Raw genomic sequence first — 23,100 nt, 5'->3', positions numbered from 1 at the left:
CTTTCAAATGTCAAGCCACTTGCTCCCATTGACTGAATCGGACTGGAAGCTGGTTGGTATGAAAACTGACATATGTTTTGTGGGAATCAGCACCTGAGTTAGGAGCAGAGGGGTAAGTGGAAGGGGACAAAAAGGGTAGTGACTGACACAGGGTGGAAGAAAGCAGGTCTCCCAAGGACAAAGGACCACAGTGTTTTGGGAGAGATATTTCTTGTACCCAATCAGAAGTATGACTTGTTAACACAGTTATTTTGTGAAGAGATTCAGTAAACCTATCTTGTCTAATCTGTATGTCAGCTTCTTTATTGTGACACATGGGTAATATCACTAAGATAAATTATCAATATGGAACCATGTATAGAAGGGTTCAGGAATGGTGGGGGGGTGTATTGAAAACATGTTTGGCAAAGAAAGAATTGAGAATACTTTATTTGATATACTGACATCAGAGATACAAGTGTCTTATCTCTTATCCACAATGCCAAAATCCATATCTTTGTAAAGTAAAACATTTTTACCTGTTTGGCTCCAGGGCCTGAACTAAGCTAATTATAGATTTCCCATTCTACATTTTGCTGAACAAATATTATTATGCTTGATTTTCAAATGACCTCACTGGGAACTAATTCATATATGTATTCATATGTAATGCTTATTAACAAAAAGTATTAATCTTAAAATTCATTTCTCTTCACAGGCTTTACATATGATATCATGGACCTTACACATTATAATTTCTATAAAGAAATGATGAGAAAGCACTGTCTATAAAAGAACAATCACTACTTGTTTGATTTGTCTTTATTTTCTGACTCTGTTGGATGTTATGTGTGATTCATGTTGGCTGTGTCTCATATCATTCTGGATTAGAATAACATATTTTTAATTTATAAATTTGACTTCTATTTGTAAAATAAGCTTTAAATTTTAAATTGTGTTCTTGCTAAAACTGACATTTAACTACACAGTCTTGCAACTGATTTCTAAGAATAGGTTGATTCTCTTAATCTGCAAAATCATGGGTGTGTGATTCATCTTTTATCTCAGGAATAATTTTTGTCATATGATAGCTTTCTTTTCTTCCAGTGTGAGTTGGCTATTCTGAGAACTTTCCATTGAGCTCAATCACTTTTCAGTGGTGCTGAGGAACTTGAGATAGACAATAAAGATTTTTACTAAGGTAAATATATATATATATATATATATATTTACTTTATTTTACTTTACAATACTGTATTGGTTTTGCCATACATTGACATGAATCCACCACGGGTGTACATGCGTTCCCAAACATGAACCCCCCTCCCACCTCCCTCTCCATAACATCTCTCTGGGTCATCACCGTGCACCAGCCCCAAGCATGCTGTATCCTGCATCGGACATAGACTGGCGATTCGATTCTTACATGATAGTATACATGTTACAATGCCATTCTCCCAAATCATCCCACCCTCTCCCTCTCCCTCTGAGTCCAAAAGTCCAAAAAAGACACAGATGTGTATAAGGTAAATATTTTTTAAAAATTGTATTTAATAGCAACCAGAATAACTTTTGTTTGGCATTATTGAGACCCTTCCTCATGGCAATTTAGGTGTTCCTGATGTGTCTTTATTTTCTAGTATTTCCATCTACAGTATATGCTACCTCTATGCATTTTTTATATTAAAATGAATTTTTAGGTTAAAATAGATCTCATGTAAAATGTGGCTAGAGAATCCACAGGCCAGTCAATGCTTTATGATCATCATCTTTACTTATTTACTTTTTCCTTTGTTTGGGTATTTATTCTTGCACCCTCCTCTTTTAGAGGGTAAAGGCTGTCATGATTCTGAATCTAGTGTGATTTCCTGTGATCACACTTGCCTGCCTGAATGATGACAACACAAACAATGATGTTAAAGTGACAGCACACATCCAGGGTTATGTGGATCACGCACATCCAGGGTTATGCCCCTCACTTTTGGTCTCTTTCTCTCCTCCTTAAACTTCATCTTCTATTCCTTGGCCAGGTACACTGCTTTGACTCCTCATATATTTTGCAGCTGCTGCTTGTTCTTTTAATCAACCATGCCGTTTTTTATGTTTTCCATGCCCTTCCAACTCTTCCCTGGAACGGTATGGCCACATCAAGACTAGTGTCAGTGTTAACTGTTGTTTCGAGCAGCAACAAGTCTGTGGTTGGAAATATTCTGTACTGTTCAGTGTGATGTTTCAGCCACACACGTATAAACTATCAAACTGATAGAGCGTATTCAACTGACGCATAAAGGTGTGAACAAAGAAGACAGGTTGATTGATAATGACCACGTTTTTACCATTTCTGAAAATTTCGGCGCTGTGCCATATCAGGGTGCAGGTTCTTTAGTTAAAATTTAATTTCCAAGCTTACTCTAAATATCACCCTCTGTCCTGTGAGCCCCAACATACGTGTTTTTTTTTCTAATTATTATTATTAGTTGCTAGGTGATATATGTTAATACTTTTATATACATTGAACTGTTCTCAGGACATATTTCTGTTCATTTTAGTTTTACATTTTTTCAGATGATGAGAATGAATCTTCTAGGGATTGTGAATATTATTCAAGTTTATAAATATAACACTTCACAGAATCAGACACTTGAAACAACTGACGTTTGACATCTCTTGTTCAGCAGGTTGAAGAAGGAAAGGAAGAGAATGTCCCCCCAATTTGGATCAATTAAAATTAGATTTGTTCATCTCAAGCTCCAGCGGATAGCCAACAAGGACCTACTCTATAGCACAGGGAACTCTGCTCAATGTTATGTGGCAGCCTGGATGGGAGGGAGTTTGGGGGAGAATGGATACATGTATGTGTATGACTGAGTCCCTTGGCTGTTTACCTGAAACTGTCACAGCATTGTTAATTGGTTATACTCCAATACCAAGTAAAAAGATTAAAAAAATTAGATTTGAATGCTAAGTAGCTTGCCACTCTGTTGTCATATCATTTAGCTTTGTGCTGCCACTTTTCTAGATACTCTGTACTTTTTCCTCATTAGATTATCCCACTCAGTGGATAAGTTGGAAAGATTATAATCACTTTTAAATAAATCTATTCAATTCAGTTTTCCTTTCCTACACAGTAGTCGATCCTATGGGAACTCAATCCTGACTATTCATTGGAAGGAGTGATGCTGAAGCAGAAGCTCCAACACTGGCCACAAGATGTGAAGAGCCAACTCATTAGAAAAGATACTGGGAAAGATTGAAGGCAAGAGGAGAACAGGGTGACAGAGAATGAAATGATTGGATGGCATCACCAACTCAATGGACATGAATGTGAACAACTTCTGGGAGATGGTGAAGGACAGAGAAGCCTGGCGTGCTGCATTTCACGAGTTTATAGAGTCGGACACAACTTAGTGTTTTAACCGTAACAACAACAACTCTCACAATGGTGTTGAACCTGTTCATAGTTGATTCTTTTCTTCCTCTTTTATAAAAATACATCTTTTCCATTTATTTTTTCATTGATGCATAGTTGATTTACAATATTATATGTTTCATGTATATGGCACAGTGATTCACAATTTTTAAAGGTTAGATTTCATTTATAATTATTATAAAACATCAACTATACTGCCTGGGCTGTACTATATATCCTTGTAGTCTATTTATTTTATACATAGTAATTTGTATCACTTAATCCCCTCTCTCTATCTTACTCCTCTCTTCTTCCCACTCCCCAAGATCTTAAAAGTTATTCAATTTTGGAATGCTATTCTTCTCCAGGTTCCATTTGTACATTTATGCATGCATTCATTCATTGAAGAGATAATACAAAAAAAAATCTGCAATGGTTATGGGAGTGTCACTGAACAGAAGTAAAAAGAACTGATAGAATCTGTTTTCTGAAGTCATTTTTTCTGAAGGGTTGACAGAAATAGATATTGTCAAAGTGGACACTATTTTGGAGTCAGAATTTCGGTAGTATGCATGTGATTTTTCCTCTCTTCTCCATACATTCTAAGCATAGAACTATACTAATAGAAATTCAGTTTATCACAGTATAGGGTGTAGTCACTTGTCTTTTTTTTAACCACTCTGAGCATTTTTATTTATTTTTATTGTGATAAGAACATGACATGATATCCACCCTCTTAAAAATTTTTAAAGTATAGTGACAATGCTCTACAATAGACTTCTAGAACTTATTTGTATCGCAAAACTAAAATTTTATACTGATTGAGCAGCAGCTCCCCATTTCCTCCACTCTCAGTCCCTGGTAACCACTATTCTGTTCTCTGTTTCTATGAATCTGACTCTTTTCATTACCTCATGTAAGTGGAATCGTGTGTATTTGTCCTTCTGTCTGGGTTCCTTCTCTTATTGTGTCTTCCAGGCTTATCTGTGTTGTTGCATATGCCAGTATCATATCATTTTGACTACTGTAGCCTTGTAATATGTTTTGAAATCAAAGAGTGTGATACCTTCAACTTGGTTCTTCTTGCTCAAAATTGCTTAGATTATTCAGGATCTCTTGCTGTTCTATGCATATTTTAGTATTGGGTTGATTTATTTTTTTGTTAAAAAGAAAGGCCATTCGGGTTTTGATAGAAATTGCATTGTATCTGCAGATCACTGTGAATAATATGGACATCTGTGTGTGCATGCTAAGTTGCTTCAGCAGTGTTCAACTCTTTGTGACCCTATATGGCCTAAAGCCTGCCAGGCTCCTCTGTCCATGGAGATTCTTCAGGTAAGAATACCCGAGTGGGCTGCCATGCCCTTCTCTCCAGGGTATCTTCACGACCCAGAGATTGAACCCATGTCTCTTATGTCCCCTGCATTGGCAGGTGGGTTTTTTACCATTAGCACCACCTGGGAAGCCCAATATTTGGACATTTCCACAATATTAAATCTTCCAATCCATAAACATAGATTGTCTTTTCATTCATTTGTGTCTTCCTTAATTTCTTCCATTAATGATTTGTTGTCAGTGTACAAGTTTTTCACCTCCTTGGTTAAGTTTATCACTAAGTGTCTTATTATTTTTTGATGCTATTATAAATGGGATTGTTTAATTTTTTTCATAATTCGCTAGCTCATTTTTAGTGTATAGAAATGCAGTTGATTTTTGTGTGTTGATTTGTATCCTGTAACTTTGCTGATTTAGTTTATTAATTTCAACAGGCCTTGTTTACACTGAGATATAATTGACATACAATATATTAGTTTGGAGTGTACACACAAAGATTCGACAAACAGTCCATGCTGAGTGAGCCTGAATGCTGGGCCTGCCTTGGTTTAATATAGAGGAAGGAATATCAATGGCTTAAGGAGATAAGAACATTAAAGTGGATTTGTCATTCAAGACCCTCTCACCCACATGTGGGAGGTGATCCAGAAGATATACCTTTCACCAATGCTGTGAAAAATAAATTTCTAAAGGGTTGCTAGGTATCCTTAAAGAGCTGTATGTTTCAGCTTAAGTCCAAGATCAGTAGACGAGAGCAGCTCTGTTAAAGATCACTGGTTTCCGAACAAGTTCCTAACGTGCTTTTCTCAAACAGGGTTCTCAGGCCTTTTTGAACTTGCATCTTGCCTGAGTCTCTGTGCAGATTTTTATTCCCTCACATATAGGCTGCTTTTAAATGTCCTAACTTCCAGGCTTGTTCTCAGAGCCTTTAGATGATCTGGTGTATGTCTCTTCCTCTACCTCTTGCTCCAGGTATATATAGGTCTGTAGTCCTTCAGCTTTTACCTGCAGTGTCTGCCATGTTTATTACTATTATCAACATGCAACATAAATTACCCTTTCCCAAGATAATGGCCTTTTGGAAGTGAAGCATATTCTTTTTAACAAACTTAGGGTGAGTTATACTCATTTTCTCTTGAGAGAACAATGATGAGGCAGTCAACCTAAATAGAGTAGTCAGTAATAAGACAATCACAGGAATTATGTCTAGGGACTGCAAAATCCTAGTGCAGAAAATTCACTGAAAGTAGAAATTAAGATAATAAGTATATTTGAAGCCTCAGCTATTAAAATGATTTGAAGAATCAGTTACCATCAGTTCCTCACAAAGATAATAGACTAGTTCTTATAGAAACACATGTTAAGGGGGAGAAATAGAGCAAAAAGTACCTTGAAAATTTATTTTAGGTCATTCTTTGAAACTGAAATAAATGAGTTAGATTACACAAAGATGAAGTTCCTTAGTGTGGCTTCCTCACACAAAACCACATGGTTCTTTTTCTAGAAAAAGAGGCTGAGAAAATTACATTATGCGCTACTAAACTATATATATTCATCTGAGATAAATGAATCTGTTAAGAACTATGAAGAAGTCAAGGGAGCTGAAGTAATTTTTAAATAAATGACCAATTGACAGAAGTAAATAAAATTAGTCTGCAAGTGAAAGTAGTTGATAGGAAAAGGAGAATACAAGAACACTCTGACTTGGAGGCATTTGAGATTACTTCTAGTTTTGAGATTAGAATTATTCATTCTCATACTCCAATTGCCACCCTCAATACTTTATGGGCCCCTTAATACCCAGAAAGGATAAGGCTGAAATTCTTGCTTTAACTCCTGCAACCCTCAGATTGATTATCTTTGTCTAAGAATGATGCTGATATGAAATCTTCTACCTCAGTGATTTCGTGGAGTATTATCTGTTAATTAAGAATAAGCTGTTTGGACTTTCTTGGCGGTCCAGTGGTTAAGAATCTGCCTGCCAATGAGGGGACACTGGTTTAGTCCCTGGCCTGGGAAGATTCCGCATGCAGGACAACTAGGCCTGTGTGCCACAGCTAATGGGCCTCAGCTCTAGAGCCTACACTCAGCAAGAAAGACCTAGCACAGCCAAACAAGAATAAACAAGTAAAGAAATTAAGGAAAAAGAATTATCCACTAAATTATTATCATTCCACTGATTAATTCCTTCATTAGCTTCATAACTACATAATATTTTATTGTTTTAGCAGTTATCCTAAATAACTAAAAATTTCAACACACATTCTTTTTTTTTAAATTCAGTAGGTTTTATTTTATTTTATTTTTCTATTATATATATTTTTTTAATTTTTATTTTTACTTTATTTTACTTTACAATATTGTATTGGTTTTGCCATACATTCACATGAATCCACCATGAGTGTACATGCTTTTCCAAATATGAACCCCCCTCCCACTCAACATGCATTCTTGACCTAGTAATGCCCAAGATAAATAATTCCTTTACCTCTTCTTAGACATTTTAATAGCCTTCTTGTTGTTTTTGCTGCACATCCAACTCTTTTGTGATCATGTGGACTGTAGTTCCCCAGTCTCCTCTGTCCATAGGCTTTCCCAAGCAATATTTCCAGTGGATCTTCCTGATCCAGAGATTTAACCTGCATGTCTACCTTGCAGGCAGATTCTTTACTCTCTGGGCCATAGCCTTAGGTCCTTTTAACTCCATATCCTCCTTTTAATTTAAATGCAACATTTACAGTGTAGTTCAAGCTTATGCAATTTTAAACTATAGACACTAATATTATGGTTTTATGTAATAACTATTCATTTAGATTTATACCTGCATTTACCTATTTCATTGCCCGTTATCCTGAATCTTAGAGGTTCCATTTGGGATTATTTTCTAATGGACCTTATAGTATATCCTTAGCATAGACCTAAGGTAATGACAATTTTTCTCTGCCTATCTTAAATTATCTTTATTTCACCTATGGAATATAAGTATATCTTCATATGATTCTCATATAATTATCTTTTCTCTGGGGATAGAGTTTTGTAAAACAATTGTCTTTCAATACTTCCATGCTTTCTTTTTTCTTTTTAGATATTAGCTACTAATTCCTTCTTTAAAAGTAAATTCTGGACTTCCCTGTTTGTCCAGTGGTTAAGACTCGACTTTACAATGCAGAGGATGTGGGTTTAATCCCTGGTCAGGGAGCTCAGATCCCGTGTGCCTCGTGGGCGAAAAAAACCAAAACAGAAAACAGAAGCAATGTTATGACAAACTCAATAAAGACAAAAAAAAAAAGCATTAAAAAATAAATATACAAATATATAAATTCTGTATTTTACTGCCTGCCTTTCAGCTTCCATTTATCTTTGGTTTTCAGCAGTTAAGCATGATATAGGTAACATTGTTTTTATTTTGTTCACCAGACAGGAATTCAGACTGCTTTGGCATTGTGTAGTTTGATGTCCTCTATCAGTTTTGGGATATTCACAGACATTAGCTATTCCACTGTAAGTTATGGGTAACCTGTATTTACAAAATCACATTTTGAGGTAAGGGATCATTAGGAGACACTGCCTTAACAAATGTGTTACTTTGTTTATACATTTTAAAAATTGTTTTTCCTGAAAGAGGAAAGAGTTCACTATTGATATGTATGCATGCCCAGTCACTTAATGGTGTCTGACTCTTTGCAACTCTATAGACTGTGGCCCATCAGACTCCTCTGTCCATAGGATTTTTCAGGCAAGCATACTGGAGTGGGTTGTCTTTTCTCCTCCAGGGCATCTTCCCAACCCAGGGATCAAACCCATGTCTCCTGCGTCTCCTACCTTGGTAAGCAGATTCTTTATCATTGAGCCCTGGGAAGCCCAATTATCTGTGTATATAAATTCAATTTAGAGCATTTTATGTGGTTGAGATGGGAGCAATGCAACTGGGAAAGATTGTCAGGAATTATTTAGAGCAGAGGCCAGCCTTGGCAGGGAGGAATGCTGAAATTATGAGGTGTGTCTCCCAAGGGCATCATATGGAAATTGTCAGCATATATGCCATCAACTTATCATCATGCTATAGACGGAAGTCTTTATTAAAGGCAATAACAGAACTTGAATGCAATAAAAAAAGAAATAATATACAGTCACATAGTAGATGAGAACTAAAAATAAAGGAAACCTGTATTCTTTAAGCTTGCTGGAGTCTACTAAGGTGAAAAATATCACTTTTATTAGTCTCTTTCTTCCATATTCCAGAGAATGATTAGTATAAAATATTCATAACATACTCTTTATAAAAAGAGCTAGTATAATATTTCATTCTTGAAAGTTATTTTTCTCATTTGTTTCTCTCTGAAAGATACAGCCAGGGGAAAATGTAAATCTGCAGCCCTCATTATTTCTGAAGAAGCAATATTTTTACATCTTGATCTGACATTACTTATTGTTCTGAGGTCAGCATAGCATAAAGTTTCCATGTGTAATCTCTAGAGTAAACCTATCTTGGCTTAAATTGTTTCTATTTTTTACTAGCTATACAACTTTGGAAAATTCCTCATTCTTTCTGGGTCTCAGTTTCTTTATTGATATGACAGCCATAAAGATAATACAGTTTTGTAGGAATTATTGGGGCAGTACATGATCTAATATGTGATTCATTGAAGTAGTATTGGGAACATTAGAAGCAATCAATAAATGTTAGGTATTTTTTAAGTGCTGATTGTGACTAAATGCTCCTTAGTGCATATGTGCTATGTGGTTTCCTCTCGTTTATTTACCAGGGTCTGAGATTTTAATATATTAGCATTTACTTTTATGTACAAATATATTTAAAATTTAAAAATCACATAACCATTTAAGCCCATATTTTGATGTTTGGGTTTGATTAAGAGATCTCCAGTTATTACAATATGTTGAGTTTAGCATGCTTGAATGAACACAAAATGTTAAAATTGTCTCTGTAATTATCTTCTGTATAAGAAAATGTAAGGAGAGTTATTGGCCATACATTTCCAGTTCTTCTTTATGTCTTGATAAGACTGGAGCTCAGGGCTTCAGGACAATTTCCTTGCTGCCAAGATCTTATTTTCAGCAGAAATAAGATATCAATTTTCTTCAGAGAAGGACCAATTACCTTGACAAGAAAAAATGCATCCATGAGGATAACTTTGTCACCCATGCTAACTCTGTGTATCATAATTTTTGTATTATTGTTTTTAATTATCCTCCCTAACTTCAAAAGAAGCCCATGATATTTAAGAATTTTTCTGAAAAGTAAGCCATAGTTACTAACTTTGATTTTGTATTTATTAATTGTATATATGCATCTAAATTTAAATAACTTACATTGATAGCACGATTCTCATTGTAATTCAGTACTTACCTCTGTTTTGCTATATTGTGTTGCAAAGTCCAGCCACAATTGACTTATTATTTTGCTGTGTATTCAGAATTTCTTCTAGACAATTAACTGGAATTTGTAAAATTTACAAATGAAAATACATTTTAAGATTTATCACTTTTAAACCTTTGACAATGCAAATAAAATAGAAGTTCAGAAAAGTTTAAATATAATTTATCCATTTATTTTTTTAAATGATTAGCTGTAGAGTAAATTGGAATTATCACTTGCAAATAACTGACATTAAATATAAAACATTTTTCTTATGACAGACGTTTATGAGGTAATGATCGATGCTTTAATCATTGCAGATTTCCACATCTGATTGATGCTATCCTAAGCAATTAGTAAACCCAATTAGGACACAATGACCAAATTTGCCTCTGAAGCAAATGCCTTTGACATAGCACACATCCAGTCAGTCACAAAGTACTGTTTATTCTATTACTACAGTGCTTCACATATCTATTTACTTTTTCACAGCACCATAACCTTTTCCCCATTCAGGTTTTCATTATTTTTATGTGGAACTTTTATAATATTCTGCAAACTCTCTATCACTATCCACTATTTTTCTCAAGATGCCTCTAAAGTTAATACCCCCCATTACACAGCTTTACTAATGCTACCCTTTCAAAGAACTTCAAGCTATCAATTATTTATATTTTAAATTTCAAGCTCATTAAAATAAACAATTTCTAAAATTGTGCCATTTTTCTTAACATCCATATTTCTGTTTTCAAATCTGAAACCTCTAACCCACGTCATTTCGCATGATGTATTTTGTTTTATTTTGGAGAATCTGGCCCTCTAGTTGGCTAAACTTGATCTGAAAAAAATAGAGTGACTGGGATGCTCCTAGCTTGAATTTATTTTATTTAGTCTGAATGGCCTATGGTTGCTTCTAAGATAATTTGGAGACTTCACACAAATTGTAAAGAAAATCTTTCTGCATGCCTACTTTTTAGAGGTCTGATCCTAGTCCAACTACAAGATCATGTAACTTGCTGGACATAAAGTTTCAAACAGCCAAGTGCAGGCTCATATGAGGGAGACTTTAAATTCTCTCGACCATAGCACTGCAGTTTGAGTCTCAGATGCATTGCTGGACTCATAAGAATAGATGTACTAGAAGAGGATCAAAAAAGCAGAGTAAGAAGGCAAGGAATTCACCACCCCCTACACACACATCAAAAATGCAACTACCTGTGGAATAATTGTCATGGAAAATGAACTGGAAACTGGCAGAAGTACTCCTATACAATGAAGACTACAAGGATGAATTGGGTAAGACTGGAAAAAAAAACCAAAACAACAACAACAGAACCTGTATCCTTGGGAGGAGACTAAGAGCAAAAGGGAGATTGTACAGGTGAACACTCACCCTGGGACATGAGAAGGTTGTGCCACAGTCCAGGTGTCCCAGCCCAGGGGTTCTACATGGAGGATGCAATCCCCCTAGGCTTGTTGGAGAGGGTTTGGGGTTAAGAGTGGCTGAAGCAGCTTAAACTCCACTCGTAAGGTAGATGCTGGCTTGCCTGCCAAGTGCTTTCAAACAAAGCAGAAAGAGGTCTGATGTAGCAGCTGCTGCCCCACTGTGCTCCTAGATTCCTCACTCACTGCATGCTACAGCGTGACACTGGATCTAGCTTAGCCGGGACCTAGGAAAAGGCTTGATCTAAGGACACAGAGGCAACACAGGGTCCAGGGTGTGGTCCAGGTGGGGCAGGGGTGGTCGCTGTTGGTGCGTACTCAAACAGCACCCGTAAAGCAGCCCAGACTTCTGAAAGCAACGCAGCTGCTTGATTTTCCGCATCCACCACACCACACTCCACAGTCCCAGTCAAGCAAACATCCAACCCCTGCTATTCCATGCCATAAACTAGCACTAGATCTGGGATGACCACAGCAAGGGAAAAGGCATGACTTTGGGCTGTGTCTGAGTGAAGCCATGGATGCCTACGCAGGCAGCACATCAGACATCTTTAAGTACACCAGCCTCGTTTACTTCAGCACTCCCTGCCTTGGGGCAAAGTCCCCAGTGGGGAAAAGGAAGAACACACAAAGGAAACAGACCCAGCTGGAGCTCGACCCTCAAGACTTTTGCTCTAGCAACTTGGAAGCAGACTCTGCCCCAACATGGCGACTATGGTCACTGAGCAGAAAGGAAGTCCCATCTCACACCCTAATCAGCCTCCAGCTACCCCATTACCACCACACCTCCTACCAAGGTGATGGCGGCCAGCACACCTTGAGGAAAGATGTGACTGGCATCCTCATCAAATCCACTTCTCCCACCAAATGGGAGGGCACTCGGTCTACATGAGGATGCTCCCACACAACTCACTGCCTCAAGAACACAATAGGTAACAGTTTCGCCTAAACTAGTAGAGACAGAGAAAGTTAAATAAAATGAAAAGGCAAAGGAACTCCTCTCAATTGAAAGAGCAAGAGAAAACCCTTGAAAATTGAATAATGAAACAGAGGTAATCAGCCAACCAGATAATGAATTTAAAACATTACTAGTAAAAATTCTAACTGAATTAGGGAAGAGAATTGATCTGAGGTCATTTTAACAAGAAACTAGAAAGTATAAAGAAGACTCAATCAAAGATGGACAATTCAATTTCTGAGATTAAAAAGCACTCTAGAAGCAATGAATAGCAGACTAAATGACTCAGAAGAATGCCTAAGTGTTCTGAAAGTTAGAATTCCAATCAAAATAGCAGACAGAAAGACAAACAAACAATAAATGAAAACAACATGCAAGGTCTATGGGATAATATAAAGCATGCCAACTATACATAATAGGGGTTCCAGAAGGAGAAGAGAGAGAAGGGGATCAAAAATGTGTTTAAAGAGAAGGGAACCCTCCCAAATGTTGGTAGGAATATAAATTGGTACTGCCACTGTGGAGAACAGTATGGAGTTTCCTTAAAAAAACTAAAAACACAGCTTCCATATGACCCAGCAATCCCACTCCTGGGCATATATCTGGAGAGAACCATAATTTGAAAGGATGTATGCACTCCTATGGGGTTTCCCTGGTGGCTCAGACAGTAAAGAATCTGCCTGCAATGCCAGAGACCTGGATTCAATCCCTGCATCAGGAAGATTCCCCTGGAGAAGGGAATGGCCACTCACTCCATTACTCACTCACTCATTATTCCACTCACTCACTGGAAAATTCCATGGGCATAGAGACTGGTGAGCTACAACCCATGGTGTGGTAAAGAGTTGGACACAACTGAGCAACTTTCACTCATGCACCCCTATGTTCACTGAGGCACTATTTCAATAGCCAAGTCATAGAAGCAACGTAAATGCCCATCTACAGAGGGATGAATAAAGATGTCACACATATATGCAATGGAATAATACTCTGCCATAAAAAGGAACAAAATAGTTCCATTTGCAGAAACATAGATGGACTATCATACTGAGTGAAATCAGTTGGAAAGAAAAAACAAATACTGTATATTAATGAATACATGTGATATCTGGAAAAATGGTACCGATGAACTTTTGGCAAAGCAGAAACAGAGTCACAGATGCAGACAGCAAACTTATGGTTACCAAGGGGGAAGGGGCTCGGGGAGTAGAATGAAGCTGGGAGTTAGGACTGACGTATATACACTACTATGTATAAAATAGATAACTAATGAGAACCTACTATGTAGCACAATGTTCTGTGGTGACCTAAATGGGAAGGAAATCTAAAAGTGAGTGGATACATGTGTACATATAACTGATTTACTTTACTGTAGAGCGGAAACTGACACCACAATGTAAAGCAATTATGCTCTAATAAAAATTTTTAAAAATGTATTTGGAGAAAATATGGCTGAACATTTCCTAAACTTAAAGAAGGAAACAGATATCCAGGTGCACAAAGCACAGAAGGTTTCAAATAAGATGAAACCAAGCAGATCTACACTAAGACATATCACAATTAAAATGGTGAAATTTAAAGATGGAGGATTCTAAAGGCAGGAAGAAACAAAGAGTCAGTCACAAGGGGACAGCCATGAGGTTATGAGCTGATTTCTCTGCATAGTTAGAGGCTGGAAGGGAATGGGGTGATATAGTCAGAGTTCTGAATGGGAAAACCCTGCAACCTAGGATACCATATTCAGCAAGATTATCGTTGAGTGAAGCAGGAGAAATAGAGACATCTTAGACAAACAAAAACTAAAAGAATTCAGGAGCACTAAACTTACCCTAAAAGAATGTTAAAGGGTTTTCTCCAAATGGAAAAGAAAAAAAAAAAAAAGTCTACAGAGAAGAGAAAATTCCAACAGAAAAGGCAAATGTATAGTAAGGATTGAATATCACGTAAGCCAGGATGTAGATTAAAAAACAAGCAAACTAAAATGCTAAATATATCTATATAATGGGTACACATATTCATACGATTTTATGACTAAGCTGTTTCTTTTTCTCTTATTTTGAATATATTTATTTTATACCAATACTATAATGTTAAATTATCTTTAGCTTTATAGACTGTTTTGGTACTTGGAAATACTAGATTGCTATCGCTCTTGTTAATATATTTAATAGGTATTTTGCTAATCATTTTTTTACTTCTATGGGACTTAAACCAGTCAATCCTAAAGGAAATCAACCCTGAATATTCATTGGAAGGACTGGATACTAAAGCTGACGCTCCAATACTTTGGCCATCTGATGTGAAGAGCTGACTCATTGGAAAATACCTTGATGCTGGGAAAGACTGAAGGCAAAAGGAGAAGAGGGCTGCAGGGGATGAGATGGATAGATAGCATCACCAACTCAATGGACATGAATTTGAGCAAATTCCGGGAGACAGTGAAGGACAGGGAAGCCTTGTGTGCTGCAGGTCACAAAGAGTTGGACATGACTTAGTGACTGAACAATAACAACAACATAGTTTATAATTAACATACTTATCGTGAAGATACACATGAATTAGGATCATGTAAATCTTCAATAAATCTAGAATTGTATAATTATCTACACAGTATTAGTCTTCCCACCAAGGTACACTTAATATATACTGAGTTCATTAAATGTATTTCTTTATGTCTTTTAATATTAAAAGTATTACAATCTCTTTTACATAAGCCATATGCATTTATTAGGTGTATTAATTTATTTAATACAAAATTCACCAAGTACCTCTAATGTGATAACATAGTTTTCAAAAGCAAAGGTTAAAATGTAGAGCAAATATATACATGGGTTCTTTCTAAAGAAGCTAACAAGCTAGTGGGAGAGACAGATCTTAAGTAAATAATCACACAAATAATTACACAGGTGAGACTGTGAAAGGTACTACAAATGAATCACTATTAAGATATTGTAACAGAGAAATCTGGCTTAATTATAAATGGATAGTGTTAATTGATTACTCTACTAAAGGATTAGCTACTTAGAAGAAATAGCTACATAGAAGAAAGGCTGTTTCAGGTAAAAAACAAAGCAGTCTATGCATATGCTTTGTAGCAAGAAGGATTACAGATAAAGTTATAGTTAATATCAGTCTACACAGAGAAGTCCTGATGTATGTTGTTGTCCTAGAGTAATTATTAGCATCATCTACTTTCATTATTAAAATGATCCCTGTTTATATAATGCTACATGGTAATACTAACTCTGAGTCATTCAGGGAACTAAAAGATACCTGTGACTGGAACCCATAGAGTGAGAAAGTATGTGATACCAGCTGGGATAGAAATCATGGACCAAGTATGGAAGGACTTCATACACCATGTTAAAGATTTTAAAATTTATATTGAATTTAGAGTATTAATAGGCTAAGTCTGGTGAGTTTATAAAATTTATATTTTGAAGAAGTTACTCTGGAAATTTAATGGAGGAGGTCAAGGGTGAATGTAGGTAGACCTTTAGGAGGTTTATAGCCTAGACTAAGGGAGAGAGAGAAAGAGAGAGAAAGAATTGGTTAGATTAGATGGGTAATAATGCAACTGTAGAGAAATGTACTTATTCACTAAGTTGGAATAATCAGTAGCAGTTAAACAACGCAGATGATTCCTAGTCTTGTCTCACTAGACAGGTGCCAAGAGAGACAGCAATATTAAAGTATTTGGTTATTTCCCCCTGATGCCAGTAAGGATCATGGCTGGGAAGAAAGTCTATTTAAAAATGTTGTAGGTTAAGTGTTTTTCAAGATATCAAAGAAGAAATGCCAAGTGAGAGGCTTAATATGTGGACCTGAATATTGGATGTTAGCTCTAGATGGTGTATAATGAAACTCTGTTAACTTTGTTTCAAGCATTGTTATCAAAGCGTCTTTATTATGATTTTTTTTCAGTAGATTTTCTTGGTATATCTATGTAAGAAAGCACATCATCTACATATACTTTTAGTGTGTGTGTTTTTATCTGTTAGGACATGTCCAACTCTGCAACCCCTTGGACTGTAGCCCACCAGTCTCCTCTGTCCATGGAATTTTCCAGGCAAGTCTACTGGAGTGGGTTGTCATTTCCTTCTCTGATAATTTCAGTATTTAGTTTCAAATATTTGTATCTAAAAAGGTTTTCCCACAGCATTGATTTCTTTGCCCCTCACATCCAAAAGAATAGCAGCAATTATAAACCTGTGTGCATGTCAAGAAGCAAGAGGTAGAACTGAACAGGGAACAATAGACGGGTTCAAAATTGGGAAAGGAGTATGTCAAGGCTGTATATTGTCATCCTGCTTATTTAACTTCTATGCAGAGTACATCTTGTGAAATGCAGGGCTGCAAGAATTACAGGCTGGAATCAAGATTGCTGACAGAAATACCAGCAGCCTCAGATATGCAGATAATACCATCCTTATGGCAGAAAGCAAAGGGAGACTTGAAGGTGAAAGAGGAAAGTGAAAAATCTGGCTTAAAACAACATTAAAAAAACTAAGATCATGGCATCTGGTCTCACCACTTCATGGCATACAGACGGGTAAAAAATGGAAACAGTGACAGACTTTACTTTCTTGAGCTCCAAGATCACTGTGGAAGATGACTACAGCCATAATATTAAGAGACGCTTGCTCCTTGAAAGCATATTAAAAAGCAGAGGCATTGATTTGCCTACAAAGGTCTGTCTAGTCAAAGCCATGGTTTTTCCAATAGTCATGTATGGATGTGAGAGTGGGGCCATAAAAAAGGCCAAGTGCCAAAGAATTGATGCTTTCAAACTGTGGTGCTGGAGAAGACTCTTGAGAGTCCCTTGGACTGCAAGGAGATCCAACCAGTCCATCCTAAAGGAGATCAACCCTGAATATTCAATGCAAGGACAGATGCTGAAGCTGAAACTCCAATACTTTGGCTGCCTGATGCAAAGAGCTGACTCACTGGAAAAGACATTGATGCTGCGAAAGATTGAAGGCAGGAGAAGGGGATGACAGAGGACGAAATGGTTTGATGGCATCACCAACTCAATGGACATGAATTTGAGCAGACTCTGGAAGATAGTGAAGGACAGGAAAGCCTGGTGTGCTTGCAGTCCACGGGGTCGCAAAGAGCAAAGAGCATGACTGGGTGACTAAGCATAGCACAGTACATGCTTGCCTTATGAATTTGAATGGGACTCTTTGATCTTTTGCTAGCTACTAAACAGTTTATATAGGAGTCATGTTTTGTTATTAACATCTTTTCAAGTTCATTCTTAAAAATTACTATCTTTGTGCATCCAAATAGATATTTATTTATCTATAGAATAGAGCTATATTTATTTAATTTCTCTACATTGTCATTTATTATCATATATATATCTTTGTTTAAAATTATACACAAAGTTTTTATGTTTATTTCTGATAATTATATATTATACTATATTCTACTGATTTAGATCTACTTATAACTTTTGAATAAATTTATCATTCATATGTTTTGTGCTGTTATATTCTCTGCTTTGTAAGCATAAATTACCTTTCTATATTTGAAGGAATTTTCTTATTTCTGGTTTGCAGATAGTACCATTTATAAGTCTATTTTTTTAAAGCTAATATATTTTTTAATATTAAGACACTGAGTTCAAGCAATATATAGACTTGGTCCAATATCCTGATAATATTTTTTTTCATTTTTTGATGAATCTCTGCCCATTATCATTTTATTTCTTCTATTAGATTCTTTCTTTCAAATTCCTGACTTGATGTTCTTACAATCAGTTTTTAACTGCCCAAATAAATTCTATAAATATTTCCAAGTTTTCTTTCCTCTCACAGTTGCTAAGTCTAATGTCAGTAAAAATACAATAACATAGAGAACATTGCTATTATTTTTCATATTTTTCAAAATGCACAGCTATCAACTAACATCTTTTATAGGCTCACCTGGGACAAAGTTATTGTTGATAATTCAAAAACTGAATTGGTGAAATTACTTTTATGCAACTAAAATAACGAATGAGAAAAATAACTTTAGTAAATCCTTAGAATTAATTTCAAATGCTTCAGAACTCTATTCTAGTAACTTTTAACAAGTTAATGAAAAAACTGAAAAATACTCACCTTTAGCTATCATAAATGCAGCTAGTGCAAGAACAATTAAATAAAGCAAGGCAAATATCACTGTAGCAATGCACCATGGAGACTCTGCCCAAAGAGAAAAAAGTAGTTCACCATGATGATCTCCTCGGTCTTCACCAGGATTGAGGAGTTGGGATTAGAAGGAATTTTGGCTAGGAATGTTCATCCTATTAGAATTTGATTGAAATCTAAACCCAGAGGAGTGCTGCATTATTGGTATTCCCACTCTGCAAGGAAAACTTTAAAAATTATTTTGAAGATTTGGATATAGCTAGGGAAATATAAATATTTTTATGCAGAAATGTTGAACTAACAAGTTGCTCTAGTAAAGACATTTTACGATCAAAAAGAGAACTTCAGAAATCCTATAAGGGATTTAATTCATTACTTTCTTTTAATTAAAACAATTTTTTCCCCCATCTTTGTAGCAGAACTAAGAATAAAACTTTTGCAATAGCTGTTGACCTTGACAGATACTCTGTGATAGTTTTGATAAAATCTGTTTACTATGATATACCTCCCACACTCCATTTCGTTTTTAGAAATGTTGTAGCATAAAAGGAGCACTTACCTTTTGCAAAGCTAAAATATCAACCCACAAAATATCTAAAAACAGTCTTTATTCTATGGCTTTGGTACATCATTTTAAGCCATGGTTGATTATTCAGAGCAAAATGATCAGTAGTTCATTGTTCATTTCCATTTGCTCTAAACACTTGACTTTGGGTCCTTATGACCTGCTTAAAAGTGTATGAGGGACGATTTCCATTTGAAAGATTAGTCCATATTGATTTTCATGACTTCTCATTAAAATATGAAGGCAAAAAAAGGGAGTCTAGAGTTTTACATTTTTTTACCTTTTGTTTTCCAAATCCTAGTTAGTTTTCTCTTCTGAATATTTGAAGAATCACGAACTTTGAGTTCTGAGTATGTTACACTTTCATCACAAAACTCTAGAAAGTATGTTAGAAAAATGCATGCAATAAATTATTGTAATTTTGTATATACACATGTATATATACATATATTTATAATGACAAACAATTAAATGCATGTTAGAAACATAAATTGTCCCTATTTTTAGACTTATAACAAAGTTTTAAAAATTTTCTCAGTTAGGCAGTTGCTTTGTGAATTGTGGCAAGGTTTTTTTTATCCTTAGTTTCTTATATAAAATAAGAATAACAGCAGTATTTATCCATATATATATTGTGGAGATTAAGCTAATGTATATAAAGTCAATAGCATGGTGCTTGAAGCAATTAACATGCAATAAATTTTATTATTATAAAAATACTCATAGTAGTATTTAGAATAGTAAGTATAAGAATATAATGGACAATAGCATCTGAAGTAATATCAGTTGCAGAAAGAATAGAAATTTAAGAATTAGTTTAAGTGCCTATAATTTAAATGTCTACATATACTCCTTCTTACAGTTGAATTTAATGTAAATGAAAGGAGTGTGAGAAACAAAATCATCTAATTCTTGCTAGGTAGATAAATTTTCTTAGCAATATGTACTCTTTCAGTACAAGAAAAGCAGAATTCACAGCCACCAAGTCAATCATATTTTTCCAAATAATATTAAATCTAACTCCATTACAAATATTTACTCATCAAACAGTGATTGTATTTTAAATTCCCTTCCATTAGAAAATCTAAAATTCATTTGCAAGAACAAAAAGTTTTTAACTCTTCTTCTAAAAGTAGCTAGCTATGGACTTAGTTATTTATAATATTATTTTCTCAGTAAATAAAGGAATTAATTAGCAATAGCAGCATTACCTGTATTTAGTTCATGCAATTCCTCTGGCAAACGTTGATGACCAGGACGGGGGCTGGACAGTGCTGGTGTCTTTGGTTCCATAGTTGAATTCAGATTGCATGGATCAGGTGACTAGCAGAGGGTCAGAATGAAACAGGATCAAGGAAACAGATCTCTTCATATGCAACATCAGACAGGATGTTTACTCTAAATTTAATATGTAAAGTACTTTTTACACTTAAGAAAATAAAAGGCAATGTAATTCAGTCCCAATAGATTAACTTTGTTATTTTTCCATGTATAATGAAGCTCTTCTTTATTTCCAAAGACAAACTTTAAAATTATATTAACTATACTGATCTTTTTTCTGTCTTGTTATTTTTCAAAAATAAATGAACAAAGAATATGAAAGCATTGTTATGTAAATAAGTGATATATTGTATTCAAATAAAACGTAACAAATACTCATTTTTTTTAAATATCTTTTTTTTGTGGTTATAAATATTCATAATCATTGTTAAAATGTACCTTAGAGGGAATGAAAATGACATAAAACTCTGTTCCCGCAACACAACTTCTGTTGAAATAATTATTCATAGCTTTTCTTTGTTTTTCAAGTGACCAATGGATGTTTTGTTTAAAGAAGTAAAAAGAACAATGTAACTATCAATAAGTTAAATAATGAGATAAATTATAATGTATTCCTACCATAAAACTTTCACAGTCTTTAAGTATAAATGAGACAGTTCTACAAATGTTGATATGAATGTTCTGTGATAAATAGAAAAAAGGTTCAAATTGCTGCAAACTATATTATATTTGGTAGAAAAAATATCTGTTGTTATCCATGTGCTCACAGTTTAATAATATGTGTCTAACCTGGTAATTTAAGATTGAAAAATAATAATATTTAAGTGACTAACTTGGTAAGTCTTAATTTTACATATGTAGTTTTTCATTTTTGTATTGCTACTTTTAATGAACATATTTTTTATTATTGAAAAAACTAAAGTATGTACATGTGAAATTTCATTCTCAGCCCAATGTGTGCTCTGAGATATACACGCCACAGTGACCACAAAGGCCCCTGTCCTCACCTTTGATCAATAGAAATGAACTTCATAGCACAAGAATGCAATTTGACAGGGAGACTATGAATGTTCTTGGGTCTTGTATTGTTTTGGAGGTGAGTAAAGATAATTATCATTTATAGACATTAATGATTTAAGTCCACGTACTTTAAATTTGAGTAAAAGTTAAAAAGAAAAAATTAATAACAATTTCAAAAATTATAGAGGGGAACATAAACTGAGAAAAACAAATGCACAAGAAAAGATAGGGGGGAAATAAAACAATAGATAGGACAAACAGAAAGCGCAAAATTATGATATTGATTAAAAAGATAAAATGCCTCAAAAGTAAATGTGGATGCTCTAAATGTCTTGATTAAAAGATAAAAATTACTGTGTAAATTTAAAAAATTTAAGTGTTGTGTGTTATTTAAAGAAGTCATACCTAGTAGATAAGGATGCACGATGGTTGAAAATAAAAATAAATAATGCAAACACCAATCAAGTAAAAGCTCTTGATACCTGACCAAATACACTCTAATGCAAAATATAGTATTTAAGGTGGGTTTTTAATAACAATTAAAAGTTTCAATTCAACAGTAATCATAATTTTAATATAATTTTTAATATAACCTCAAAATGTAGCAAGGATAAATGACATGCATATTCAGAAGGGGAATAAACAACACATTCAAAGACTTTTTCCTAGTGCTGCTTTTGGAAATATATCATTGTTCTTTATTTTCTTCAGTTTTTATTATAACGTGATTTTTGTGAACTATTTTTCTCTCTTTTGTTTGATTAAAGTTAATTAGACTTCATAAATCTATGGGTTGGTCTCATTATTACTGGGTTGAAAAAGTCTTTGCTATTAATTTTACAGAAGGCACATCTGCCTCTTTCTTCACTCTTGCTTTGCTACATGTTTAATTTATTTTTCATAATTTCTATCTTTTTGTCATATGTGCTGTATTTTAAACAGTGGCTTCAGAAACATTTTCCAGTTCACTAATTTTCTCCTCATCTGTGTCAAATTAGAGGTAAACTTATCCAATATTCTGTTTTATTAGTAATTCTATTTAGTTTTTTTTCAAATCTCCTTGATCATTTTAAGTTTCTTGTTCTCTAAACACATTGCCCACTTTGTCTTATATTTCTTTGAACACAGTAAATACAATTAATTTACATGTCCCTGATCATTATAGTAATAATTCTGTAAATATCCTCTACTGTCATTTTTATTCCTGCTGCTTCCTTCTAAGGTCCCTTGTGTGCATAGTTTTTAGTTTCTTTGCTTATGACTCTGAGAGTTTCATTTTTTTCACTAATTTATTTATGAGAGCTTATTAAACTTGATATGAAAGAGTTATGCTAGAGAATCTTTGCATTTTCTTTTGCTAGGTGACATATTAATAGAAACATCATTAATTTTGAACACCTTTAAAAGAAAAATCTTGGAGGAGTGATACCACCAAAATGGAAACATAGATCTTTTCTGATTCCAGTCACCCTCAAAGAAGACAACTAGCAACTATCCACAGATAAGACATGCTGTGAAAATCCCAGAATATGAGGGTGAGGGTGAAATTCTCCCTTGGACTACAGAGACCAAGAAGGACTATATTTGAAGGGTAAA

The 23,100-nt window shown here is 34.8% G+C and overlaps 2 protein-coding genes across 12 annotated transcripts in view; one reads left to right on the top strand and one right to left on the bottom strand.

The window, feature by feature from the left end:
- LOC138437807 (killer cell lectin-like receptor subfamily E member 1) overlaps nucleotides 1–3,861 on the top strand; it is a 32,728-nt gene extending 28,867 nt beyond the window's left edge. For 2 of the 10 annotated variants that reach the window (XM_069585715.1, XM_069585710.1), the window contains exons 9-10: nucleotides 1,087–1,180; nucleotides 2,655–3,088. In XM_069585715.1, the coding sequence (XP_069441816.1) occupies nucleotides 1,087–1,105 (19 nt within the window). In that variant the 3' untranslated portion in view covers nucleotides 1,106–1,180; nucleotides 2,655–3,088. The other 8 variants (XM_069585706.1, XM_069585712.1, XM_069585716.1 and 5 more) reach the window with 6 other exon arrangements.
- A 3,929-nt stretch (nucleotides 3,862–7,790) lies between these two features.
- On the bottom strand, nucleotides 7,791–20,579 carry LOC138437809 (uncharacterized). 2 transcript variants are annotated; one of them, XM_069585719.1, is made up of 5 exons: nucleotides 20,415–20,579; nucleotides 19,484–19,579; nucleotides 18,609–18,692; nucleotides 10,092–10,178; nucleotides 7,791–9,842 (listed from the first exon to the last, which is right to left on the bottom strand). In XM_069585719.1, exons 1-4 carry the CDS (start codon nucleotides 20,494–20,496, stop codon nucleotides 10,102–10,104), a joined length of 339 nt encoding a protein of 112 aa, XP_069441820.1. In that variant the 5' UTR covers nucleotides 20,497–20,579; the 3' UTR covers nucleotides 7,791–9,842; nucleotides 10,092–10,101. The 2 variants fall into 2 exon arrangements, with proteins under 2 accessions (XP_069441820.1, XP_069441821.1); XM_069585720.1 differs by having other exon boundaries at nucleotides 9,270–10,178; nucleotides 20,415–20,544.
- Nucleotides 20,580–23,100: the final 2,521 nt, after the last annotated feature.

This window comes from Ovis canadensis, chromosome 3 (genome assembly GCF_042477335.2).
Source record: "Ovis canadensis isolate MfBH-ARS-UI-01 breed Bighorn chromosome 3, ARS-UI_OviCan_v2, whole genome shotgun sequence".
Classification (NCBI taxonomy): Eukaryota; Metazoa; Chordata; class Mammalia; order Artiodactyla; family Bovidae; genus Ovis; species Ovis canadensis.
Note: the sequence above shows the minus strand (reverse complement) of the source record. Positions and strands in the feature narration are given on the sequence as shown.

Coding starts and splice junctions, on each gene's coding strand:
- LOC138437809 (XM_069585719.1), bottom strand. CDS start 20,496: ATGGAACCAAAGACACCAGCACTGTCCAGCCCCCGTCCTGGTCATCAA. Junction 18,693..19,483: donor TAGGATTTGGAAAACAAAAG/GTAAAAAAATGT, acceptor CTCTTTGGGCAG/AGTCTCCATGGTGCATTGCT. Junction 10,179..18,608: donor TGCATTTATGATAGCTAAAG/GTGAGTATTTTT, acceptor TACAAATTCCAG/TTAATTGTCTAGAAGAAATT.